General features: G+C 40.5%; 1 protein-coding gene across 3 annotated transcripts in view; it reads right to left on the bottom strand.

Annotated features, from left to right (window-relative positions):
• Positions 1-1068: 1068 nt before the first annotated feature.
• Positions 1069-12626, bottom strand: part of ORMDL1 (ORMDL sphingolipid biosynthesis regulator 1) — an 83517-nt gene continuing 71959 nt past the window's right edge. For all 3 annotated transcript variants that reach the window (XM_073647848.1, XM_073647850.1, XM_073647849.1), the window contains exon 4: positions 1069-7722. In XM_073647848.1, coding sequence (XP_073503949.1) covers positions 7587-7722 — 136 coding nt within the window. In that variant the 3' untranslated portion in view covers positions 1069-7586. The remainder of the gene's footprint in view (positions 7723-12626) is intronic.

Here is a 12626-nt window from a genome sequence, read left to right on the forward strand (position 1 = left end):
ACGGCGTAAAAAATAAACTCTAGGGTTAGGGTTGTGCTAGGGTTAGGATTTTTTCGAAAACAAAGAAAAAAAATGATGACAATATGGCGACTAGTGTTGAGCGCAAGTGCTCGCTACTTGAGTTTGCATGGGGTGGTCGGCTATTCACCGAGTATCCCGCGTGCTCGTGTGACATGCTCGAGTCTCCGCCCCATATGCTTCAGGGCCAAAGAAAACCTCACTGGGATTGCCTGCCATGCACGAGCGATCCCTGCATGTTTTTTTTTTTGGGTGTCTAACAACTGTGAAACATGGGTGGCGGGGACTCGAGCATGTCACTTGAGCACCTGCGATACATGGTGCATACCAGAGTAGCCGATGCAAACTCAAGTAGCGAGCACTTGCGTTGAAGACTAATGACAACTTATTCAATATGATGATCTAATGTTATCAAATTCTGTGTCGTACCTCTGGGTGCAAAATGTTCACTCTAACCCTTGATAAAATCCTTGAGGGGTCTAGTTTCCAAAATGAGGTCACTTGTGGGGGGTTTCCACTATTTAGGTGCATCAGGGGCTCTCCTAACGCGACATGGCATCCGCTCTCAATTGAAGCCAATTTTGCATTCAAAAAGTCACACCGTGCTCCTTCCCTTCTGAACCCTGCCGTGTGCCCAAACAGTGTACTTTCCCCACATATGGGGTTTCGGCATACTCAGGAGAAATGGCACAAACATTTTTAGTGGTCCATTTTCTCCTCTTACCGTTGTGAAAATAAAAAATTTGGGTCAAACTTCATTTTTGAGGAAAAAGTTTGATTTTTTTATTTTCACAGCTCAATGTTATAAACTTCTGTGAAGCACCTCTGGGTTCAGGGTGCTCACCACACATCTAGATAAGTTCCCTGAGGGGTCTAGTTTCCAAAATGGTGTCACTTGTGGGGGCGGTTTCCATTGTTTAGGCACATCAGGGGCTCTCCAAGCGCAACATGGGGTCCACTAATTATTCAAGAAAATTTTACATTCAAAAAGTCAAACGGTGCTCCTTCCCTTCCGAGCGCCCAAACAGTGGTTTTCTCCCACATATGGGGTATCGATTTACTCAGGAGAAATTGCACAACAAATTATGGAGTTCATTTTTTAATGACACCCTAGCAAAAATATAAAAATTGGGGTCTAAAGTCACATTTTTGCGAAAAAAAAGTTAATTGTTTTCTTCCACATTCCAAAAATTCCTGTGAAGTATCTGAAGGGTTCATAAACTTCTTGAATGTGGTTTTGAGCACCTTGAGGGGTGCAGTTTTTAGATTGGTGTCACTTTTGGGTATTTTCTGTCATAAAGGCCCCTCAAAGTCACTCCAAATGTGATGTGGTCCCTAGAAAAATATTTTTGTAAATTTTGTTGTAAAAATGAGAAATTGCTGGTCAATTTTTAACCCCTATAGCTCTCCAATAAAAAAAAATGTTGGTTCCAAAACTGTGCTGATGCAAAGTAGACATGTGGGAAATGTTATTTATTAACTATTTTTTGTGACATATATCTGATTTAAGGACATGGAAATTCAAAGTTTGAAAATTGCAAAATTTTCGCCAAATTTCCGTTTTTTTCACAAATAAACGCAAGTGATATTAAAGAAATTTTACCACTATCATGAAGTACAATATGTCACGAAAAAACAGTCTCAGAATCAGGGGGATCCGTTGAAGCGTTCCAGAGTAATTACCTCATAAAGTGACAGTGGTTCGAATTGTAAAAATTGGCCTGGTCATTAACGTGCAAACCACCCTCGGGGGTAAAGGGGTTAATTGCACCTGCTTGAAATCATTACTTGTATTAAAGACACCTGTTCACACACTGGATCAATCACACTCCAACCACTCCACCATGGCCAAGACCAAAGAGTTGTGTAAGGACATCAGGGAAAAAATTGTAGACCGCTACAAGGCTGGGATAGGCTACAGGACAATAGGCAAGCAGCTTGGTGAGAAGGCAACAATTATTAGAAAATGGAAGAAACACAAGATGACTGTCAATCTTCCTCGGTCTGGGGATCCATGCAAGATCTCGCCTCGTGGGGTAGGGATGATTCTGAGAAGGGTCAGGAATCAGCCCAGACATACATGGGAGGACCTGGTCAATGACCTGAAGAGATCTGGGACCACAGTCTCAAACTTTACTGCAAGTAACACACTACGTCGTCATGGATTAAAATCCTGCAGGGCATGCAATGTCCCCTTGCTCTCACCAGCGCATGTATAGGCCCATTCAAAGTTCGCCAATGACCATCTGGACGATCCAGAGGAGGCATGGGAGGTGATGTGGTCAAATGAGACGAAAACAGAACTTTTTGATATCAACTTCACTCGCCGCGTTTGGAGGAAGACGGATGAGTACAACCCCAAGAACACCGTCCCAACCGTGAAGCTTGGTGGGGGAATCAAGCACTTTGTGGTGTGCTTTTCTGCAAAGGGGACAGGACAACTGCACCGTATTGAAGTGAGGATGTATGGGGTCATGTATTGCGAGATTTTGGCCAACAGCTTCCTTCCCTCAGAAAGAACATTGAAGATGGGTCGTGGCTGGGACTTCCAGCATGAGAATGACCTGAAACACACAGCCAGTGCAACTAAGGAGTGGCTCCGTAAGAAGCATTTCAAGGTCGTGGAGTGGCCTAGCCAGTCTCCAGATGTAAACCTAGTAGAAAATCTTTGGAGGGAGCTGAAACTCAATGTTGCTCAGTGACAGCCCCGAAACCTGAAAGATCTGGAGAAGATCTGAATGGAGGACTGGGCCAAAATCCCTGCTGCCGTGTGTGCAAACTTGGTCAAGAACTACAGGAAACGTCTGACCTCTGTAATTACAAACAAAGGTTTCTGTACCAAATATTTAGCTCCGTTTTTCTACAGTATCAAATACTTATTTCATGCAATAAAATGCAAACTATGTAAAAATCATACAATGTGATTTTCTATATTTTTTCTTTAAGATTATGTCTCTCACAGTTGAAGTGTACCTACGATAAAATTACAAACGTTTCCATTCTTTGTAGGTGGGAAAACTTGCAAAATCGGCAGTGTGTCAAATACTTATTTTCCCCGCTGTGCGTGTGTGCTTGCGTGAATATAGATACAGGTGCTTCTCACAAAATTAGAATATCATCAAAAAGTTAATTTAATTTATTTCAGTTCTTCAATACAAAAATTGAAACTCATAATTATATAGAGTCATTACAAACAGAATGATCTATTTCAAGTGTTTTTTTTTCGGTTAATGTTGGTGATTATGACTTACAGCCAATGAAAACACAAAAGTCATTATCGCAGTACCTGCAGAGGCAGAGGCTTACTCCGCGTTTAGTGTCCCTTAGTCTGTTTCAGTAGGCTCCACAATCATGGGGAAGACTGCTGACTTGACAGATGTCCAGAAGGCAGTCAATGACGCACTCCACAAGGAGGGTAAGCCACAAAAGATTATTGCTATAGAAGCTGGTTGTTCACAGAGTGCTGTATCCAAGCATATTAATGGAAGGTTGAGTGGAAGGAAAAATTGTGGTAGAAAAAGGTGCACAAGCAACTGGGATAACCGCAGCCTTGAAAGGATTGTTAAACAAAAAAGGCCAATCAAAAATTTGGGGAAGGTTCACAAGGAGTGGACTGCTGCTGGAGTCATTGCTTCAAGAGCTACCACACACAGACGTATCCAGGATATGGGCTACAAGTGTCCTTGCATTCCTTGTGTTAAGCCACTTATGACCAATAGACAACGCCAGAAGCGTCTTACCTGGGCCAAGGAGAAAAAGACCTGGACTGTTGCTCAGTTGTCCAATGTGTTGCTTTCAGATGAAAGTAAATTTTGCATTTCATTTGGAAATCAAGGTCCCACAGTCTGGAGGAAGAGTGGAGACACACAATCCAAGCTGCTTGAGGTCTAGTGTGAAGTTTCCACAATCAGTGATGGTTTGGGGAGTCATGTCATCTGCTGGTGTAGGTCCACTGTGTTTTATCAAGACCAAAGTCAGAGCAGTCATCTACCAGGAAATTTTAGAGCACTTCATGCTTCCCTCTGCCGACAAGCTTTTTGGAGATGGAAATTTCATTCTCCAGCAGGACTTGGCACCTGTCCACACTGCCAAAAGTACCAATACCTGGTTTAAAAACAACAGTATCACTGTGCTTGAGTGGCCAGCAAACTCGCCTGACCTTATTGTCAAGAGGAAGATAAGAGACACCAGACCCAACAATGCAGACGAACTGAAGGCTGCTATCAAAGCAACCTGGGCTTCCATAACACTTCCAGCAGTGCCACAGGCTGATTGCCACCATGCCATGCTGCACTGATGCAGTAATTGATGCAAAAGAAGCCCCGACCAAGTATTGCGTGCATTTACTGAACATACATTTCAGTAGGCCAACATTTCAGATTTTAAAAACACTTTTCAAGCTGTTGTTATAAAGTATTCTAATTTACTGAGATAATGATTTTTGTGTTTTCATTGGCTGTAAGCCATAATCATCAACATTAACAAAAATAAATACTTGAAATAGATCACTCTGTTTGTAATGACTCTATATGTGAGTTTCACTTTTTGTATTGAAGAACTGAAATAAATTAACTTTTTGATGATATTCTAATTTTGTGAGAAGCTCCTATATATATTTTATTTATTTATTTTACTCACTTACATAGCGCCATTAATTCCACAGCGCTTTACAGACATTATGGGCACTGTCCCCATTGGGGCTCACAATCTAAATTCCCTATCAACGTGGGAATGTGGGAGGAAACCGGAGAACCCAGAGGAAACCCACGCAAACACGGGGAGAACATACAAAGTTGTTGCAGGACCCCAGCGCTGCAAGGCAGCAGTGCTAACCACTGAGCCACTGTGCTGCCCGTACACACACACACACACGTACACACAGCAGGTGAAGTAAGTATTGAACACGTCCTCATATTTCTAAGTAAATATATTTCTAAAGGTGCTATTGACATGCATTTCTCACTAGAGGTCGGCAGCACCCCCATCCATTCCACACAGGCAAAGAAATCAAGCCATAGATATCCATAAATTAAGTTATCTGTAATAATGAGAAATGACACAGGGAAAAAGTATTGAATATAGGAACGATAGGTGCAAAAAGCCATGGAAAGTCATGACACCAGCTGAAACCTATCAGTAATTAGAAAGCACTTAGTGAAAAATATCAGCTGCTTCAGCTGATTGCCTATAAAATTTGCCTCATTACCAAGGCGCCACACAACAAACATCTCATGATAGGTAAAACCAGTGAGCTGTCTCAAGACCTTTGCAACCTTATTGTTCCAAAACATACTGATGGCATGGATTACAGAAGAATTTCTAAACTACTGAATGTTACAGTGAGCACTATTGGGGCTATAATCCAGAAGTGGAAAGAACATAATTTCATCATAAACTAGCCAAGACCAGCTGTGCGGTCCATAGTTTTTAAGACCGAGGACAGAGCAGTGAAAAGAATTATCAGAAGAGTTGTCCATGAGCAAAGGACGACCTGTGGAGAGCTGCAGAAATACCTGGAATCAGCAGGTATGATTGTTTCAAAGAAAACAATAAGTAATGCACTCAACCTCCATAACCTGTAATCATGCTCACCTCGCAAGACTCCACTGCTGGAAAAAGAGCATATTAAAGCCTCTTTAAAGTTTGCTTAACACCATTTATACAAGTATGCAAAATACTGGGAGAATAAGATCAAAATTTAACTCTTTGGATGCCGTAGTACACACCATGTCTGGAGGCCAAAAGGCACTGCATATCACCGACAAGCACACCATACCAACAGTGATGTTTGGAGATGGGAACATCATGGAGTAGGTCAGTTTTTCAGCATACGACACTGGCAAAATTCATATAATTGAAGGAAGAATGAATGCACAAATGTACAGAGGCCTTTTGCATAAAAATCTGCAGCCATCTACCAGGATGATGAAGATGAAACAAAGGTGGACATTTCAGCAAGACAATGATCCCAAACAGGCTTAAAACGATTTGAAGTGTGTTTGTGTGGAAGAATGGGCCAAGATCACTCCTGAGCAATACACAGACCAGTTTCTCCATACAGGAGGAGTCTTGGAGCTGTCATCACCAACAAAGGCTTTTGTATGAAGTATTAAATAAATTTCAGTTCAATACTTTTTCCCGGTGTCATTTCTCATTATCACATATAACTAATGTGTGAAGATTTTGCATATATATATTATATACTGTACATACACACATACACGCTTGAACAACGAAACTTCACCTTATTCAAATGGGTCAATAAACCATTGATACTTGAATATCTGAAGTGCTGCCTTCATCTTTTTTGGATATGCATTGAGGTTTGGTTTTGCCTGGTAGGTTTTGCACCCATCTATAAAATCTTTTTGCCTTGCTGGTGCTGCACCTATATATCGTATTTTTATATACATACAAACATAAAATATGCATATCACACACACTTCACTCCAGTTGGGAGAAAACCTGTCAGATGTCTTTCAATCCGAGTCTAATTTGGGACTGACAGGAGTTGTTTTTCTCATGATGTAATAGTAAATAACTGATGAATCCCATAGCACTATGAGTTGGCATAGTACATGAAAAATTCAGGAAGCATTTACTTTATTTTTTTTTAAAGGCAAGCTGTAAAGACTTCTTATTGCTACTCTTGATCAGTTTATTTTTACAAATGAGTCATGGATCTGACTAGTTTTGTACCGATTGCATTTCATCCTAATGATCACATCTTGCAGAACACTGGCTATTAACATTTTTGATTCAAAGCCAGTAATCACACTATAAAATATTAAATAAAATAACACCACGCTACCACATTCTTCATATAACAAGATACTATTGAAATTATGCCACTCATTATAGAACTATTCAATGCACTGAATAGATGATTCACAAATACAGAAAAATTAGAAAGCAAACTTACATTAAATTAAATTATAGTAGCACATTATCAAATACTCAGAAAACTGAAGCATGTCCTATAATGATTATGTATGCTAGCAGATGACTACAGAGGATACATAACAACTGAAAGTATGTTCAGCCACCAGGTAAAACAAAGGATCAAGCAAGGATCAATAAACAAAGTAAAAAACAAACAAAAAACAAAACAACGCACTAGTGCATATCATTATCAACACAGCATGCAGCCAACCATTATGTCAGCTAGTGAATGCTGTTGCTGGTTACAAACTGGATCATGATACTTGTTCATTTATTAAATAAACATATGGCGCATGGTTTGTTCTTAACCAATGGCGTTTGCAGTATAATCATCTATTCTCATGGTGCGATTACTTTCCACCTTTCTTGTCAGTCTTGTTTGTGCATTTCCAAACTTCGGGTCATAGCTGGGCCAGCCCAGCATGTAAAGGTTAATCTTTACATAAGACCGCCTGCTCTCACAGGATTCTGGGAGAGGTTCCTTCTTTAAGACCTGCAAAGAGGAGAGTCAGGATTTTACTGTATAAATTGTTAAAATGGCTTAGCTGGCTATTCTTTCTTCCACCAGAAAGAGCCACAGCCAAGGATTTGTGCGCTCAAAATGATAGATGTTGCAGGATTCCTGTTCAGTATTTATTAATGCCAAAGATCCTGACTCCATGGAGCTGAGGTAATTTAGGAATCAGAACACTGAGAAGGGAAGCTGTATTGATGAAGAAATGTGTTGGATCATACTTTGTATAGAAACTCGTTAGGAAGTACCTGCAAAAAGAAAAGAGGAAAGAAAAAATAGAAATTTAACATGAACAACCATCTGCAAACCATCATCTCAAGTAATACAATAGATAATACTGAATTGTATTTGAAATGACAGGGTTCTGTAAAAAATAGTCCTGTGCATCCTGTGATAATCTGAAAGGTCTTATAACTTATTTTTACAGCAAATAGGGAGCCAACGTTACACACTCTATGGGCACCAACATAAACTGCTCTGGATAATAGTGACATATAGCAGTTTAGTCACCCGTGGCCAAAATTACTGTTATTGTGAACAGTTAAGCAAATTGAAGATGAAATGATCTCTAAAAGGGCTAAAGTTAAAGATGACACATTTCCTTTGGATTTTAGGCAAAACAATTTTTTTTTTACATTTTAAAAATTCCAAAAATGAAAATTGGCCAATGCAAAAGTTTGGGCTCCCTGCATGGTTAATACCTAGTAGCACCCCCTCTTGAAAGTATCACAGCTTTTTAATGCTTTTTGTAGCCAGCCAAGAGTCTTTCAAAGGAATATTCATCCATTCTTCCTTGGAAAATTCTTCTAGTTCTGTGAAATTCCTGGGTCATCTTGTATGCACTGCTATTTTGAGGTCTAGCCACAGATTTTCAATGAAGTTCAGATCAGGGATTGTGAGGGCCATTGTAAAACCTTCAGCTTGCGTCTTTTGAGATAGTTTATTGTGCATTTTGATGTGTGTTTAGGATCATTATCCATTTGCACATGCTATCCTCTTTTCAACTTCAGCTTTTTACAGATGGTGTTACATTGAATCCATTCTTCCCTCTACCTGTGAAATGTTCCCCATGCCACAGGCTGCAACACAACCCCAAAACATGATTGATCCATCCCCATGTTTAATGGTTGGCGAGATGTTCTTTTCCAGAAAGTTCTGTGCCCTTTTTTCTCTTCACATACCTTTTGATCATTGTGGCCAAAGAGTCCTATTTTAACCTTATCGGTCCACAGGACTTGTTTCCAAAATGCATCAGGCTTGATAATGTTGTTCTTTTGCATACTTCTGATGCTGAATTTTATGGTGAGGACGCGGTATAGGTTTTCTTCTGATGACTCTTCCATGAAGGCCATATTTGTATAGGTATGACTGAATAGTAGAACAATGTACCAAAACTCCAGAAACTGATAAATCTTTAAGGACTTTTGCAGTCAAGCGGGGGGGGGGGGGTTCTGATTTGCTTCTCTAGCAATCCTATGAGCATCTCTCACTGAAATTTTGCTTGGTTTTCCAGACCTTATCTTGACCTTTACTGTTCCTGTTAACTGCCATTTCTTAATTACATTTCGAACTGAGGAAAGGGCAACTTTAAAACGCTTTGCCATCTTCTTATAGGCTTCTCCTGCTTTGTGAGCCTCCACTATTTTCATTTTCAAAGTGCTAGGCAGCTGCTTAGAAGAACCCATGGCTGCTGGTTTTTGGCACAAGTTTAGAGGAAGCTGTTTTTTTATAAAGCAGGGAAATTTGCATCACCTGGTCTTAACAAATTATGATAGTAAAGAAGCCATAATCCTAACAAGCTAATTAAGGTCTGAAACCTTGGTCAAAGTTATCTGTGCACACAAATCTCCAAGGATGCACAAACTTTTGCATTGGCCCATTTTCCTTTTTGTAATTTTTAAAATGTAAAAAATGGCTAATTATTTGCCTAAAATACAGAGAAAATTGGTCATCTTTAACTTTAGGCCTTTTAGAGATCATTTAATTTTCAACTTGCTTAACTGTTCACAACAACAGTAATTTTGACCAGGGGTGCCCAAACTTTTACATGCCACTGTATATAGTTACTAAAATGTTAACTCCCACAAGTCTCTCTACTTTCTGTCAAATGAGGGAAGGAACTTACTAATAAGGAAAAATTGGTTTCTGGAGTCCTCGGAAAAAGCTGTACTATTGCAGTATAACCAAATATAGCTAAAGTGATTGTCCACTACTCAGACAAAGCTCCCCTCACATACTATATCCCCCCTTGTGAAATAAAAATGCCCTATATTCACCTCCTGTACCAGCGATGTCGCTAAGGCGTCTCCCAAGGCTTGCATGACACTGTTATGCAATGCAGTCAATCAACGGTTGTTATTGAGCTGCTGTGCTCTTATTTCCTTATGTCGAACCTCGGATGTCCGGGAGAGGCATGAGCACTGCAGTCCTTTAGCAGTGGCTAATTGGCTACAGAGCTCAGGTGGCATAAAAAGAGCTGATTGTAATGGTCCCGGAAAGGAAAGTATAGGATTATTTTAATTTTAGAAGGGAAAATAAAGTATTAAAGAAGGGGTTGTCTGATAAGTGGACAAATAATTTAAAGGGGTGGTCTGACATGCAAAGTCATTTTCATTCTAAACCTATTTAATGCTATAAGCTAAACTAATTTCTAATATACTCAAGTTAAAAATTCCTTATCATTCCCTAACTACACCATCTGTTTTTTTAACTACACTGCTCAAAAAAATAAAGGGAACGCTCAAATAACACATCCTAGATCTGAATGAATGAAATATTCTCATTGAATACTTTGTTCAGCACAAAGTTGAATGTGCTGACAACAAAATCACACACAAATCATCAATGGAAATCAAATTTATTAACCAATGGAAGCCTGGATTTGAAGTCACCCCCAAAATTAAAGTGGAAAAACACACTACAGGCTGATCCAACTTTGATGTAATGTCCTTAAAACAAGTCAAAATGAGGCTCATTATTGTGTGTGGCCTCCACGTGCCTGTATGACCTCCCTACCACTCCTGGGCATGCTCCTAATGAGGTTGCAGATGGTCTCCTGTAGGACCTCCTCCCAGACCTGGACTAAAGTATCCGCCAACTCCTGGACAGTCTGTGGTGCAACGTGACGTTGGTGGATGATGTCCCAGATGTGCTCAATAGGATTAAGGTCTGGGGAACGGACGGGCAAGTCCATAGCTTCAATGCCTTTATCTTGCAGGAACTGCTGACACACTACAGCCACATGAGGTCTGGCATTGTCCTGCATTAGGAGGAACTCAGGGCCAACCGCACCAGCATATAGTCTCACAAGTGGTCTGAGGATCGCATCTCGGTACCTAATGGCAGTCAGGCTACCTCTGGCGAGCACATGGAGGGCTGTGTGGCCCTCCAAAGAAATGCCACCCCACACCATTGCTGACCCACTGCCAAACTGGTCATGCTGAAGGATGTTGCAGGCAGCAGATCGCTCTCCACGGCGTCTCCAGACTCGGTCACGTCTGTCACATGTGCTCAGTGTGAACCAGCTTTCATCTGTGAAGAGCACAGTGTGAGAACAACCCCCATCTGTGTATGTCGGGCCCTCATACCACTCTCATGGAGTTGGTTTCTAACCATTTGTGCAGACACATGCACATTTGTGGCCTGCTGGAGGTCATTTTGCAGGGCTCTGGCAGTGCTCCTCCTGTTCCTCCTTGCACAAAGGCGGAGGTAGGGTTGTTGCCCTCCTACAGCTCCCTCCACGTCTCCTGGTATCGCCTCCAGTCTCTGGACACTATGCTGACAGACACAGCAAACCTTCTTGCTGCAGCTGGCATTGATGTGCCATCCTGGATGAGCTGCACTACCTGAGCAACTTCTGTGGGTTGTAGAGTCCGTCTCATGCTACCACGAGTGTGACAGCACAACCAGCATTCAAAAGTGACCAAAACATCAGCCAGAAAGCATTGGTACTGAGATGTGGTCTGTGGTCCCCACCTGCAGAACCACTCTTTTATTGAGGGTGTCTTGATAATTGCCAATAATTTCCATCTATTGTCTATCCCATTTGCACAACAGCATGTGAAATTGATTGTCAATCAGTGTTGCTTCCTAAGTGGACAGTTTGATTTCACAGAAGTTTGATTTACTTGGAGTTATATTCTGTTGTTTAAGTGTTCCCTAGTAGTTATATAATTTTTCCAATATGTCCATTTTATCTTGGAATCATGAAACGTCCTTATATTTTATGTTAAAAGGCTTAAAAAGTTAGCAGCAATTTTTCCAAAATATTTAGAAAAGACTTTGACCTATATGTCAGAAACCCATGAGTGAAATAATTTTAAAAACTGCACCCATCAAAGAAATTTTGTTAACCCTTCAGGTGCTTCATAGGATTAATGCTAAATGTAATGAACAATTATATGCTTTGAACTAAAATATTGCTTTAGCTACACATTTTTTGATTTTCATAAGGGTTAATGAGAGAAAAAATGCCTAAAAACGTGTTAAGCAATTTCTCCCAAACGTAGCAATACTTCCCCCCCCATGTGTGGTTGAAATCTGCTGTTTGGGCACACGTCATGACACAGAAGAGAAGAAGTGTTTTTCGACTTTTTGAGTATAAATTTGATTGGAATAGATTGTGGGGACCATGGTGCATTTGCAGAGCCACTGAAAAGCTAAAACAGCATAAACACTCTCATAATTGACCCCATTTTAGAAGCTACATCCATCACGGAATTCATCTAGGGGTGAGTTGACAATTTTGGACCCACAAGTGGTTTACAAACATGTATAATCTTGGGATACAAAAACGAAAAAATGACCTTTTCCACTTATCGGCTTTAGCCCCAAATTTAAAATTTTCCCAAGCGGTAGTCACCACAATTTGAAAAGCAAGTTCTCCCAATACCCAACATGTGGTAGAGTACTTCTGTTAGGACACTCAGCAGGTCTTGGAAATGAATAAATGCGATTTGTCTTTCAGGATGGAACATTTTGCGGGTGCCACTAGCTGAGCCTCAGAGGTGGCGGAGTAGCAGAAAACCTCCAAAGTGACCTCATTTCGGAAAACTACACCACTCAGGATATTCAGTTAAAGGGAAACTTTCATGTAAAAATAACATATTAACCTGCAGATATTGGGTTAAGCTGCAGGTTAATAGCGGTTTGA

Source organism: Phyllobates terribilis, unplaced genomic scaffold, assembly GCF_046119375.1.
Source record: "Phyllobates terribilis strain yellow unplaced genomic scaffold, ASM4611937v1 Scaffold_9__5_contigs__length_417890890, whole genome shotgun sequence".
NCBI classification, from domain to species: Eukaryota; Metazoa; Chordata; class Amphibia; order Anura; family Dendrobatidae; genus Phyllobates; species Phyllobates terribilis.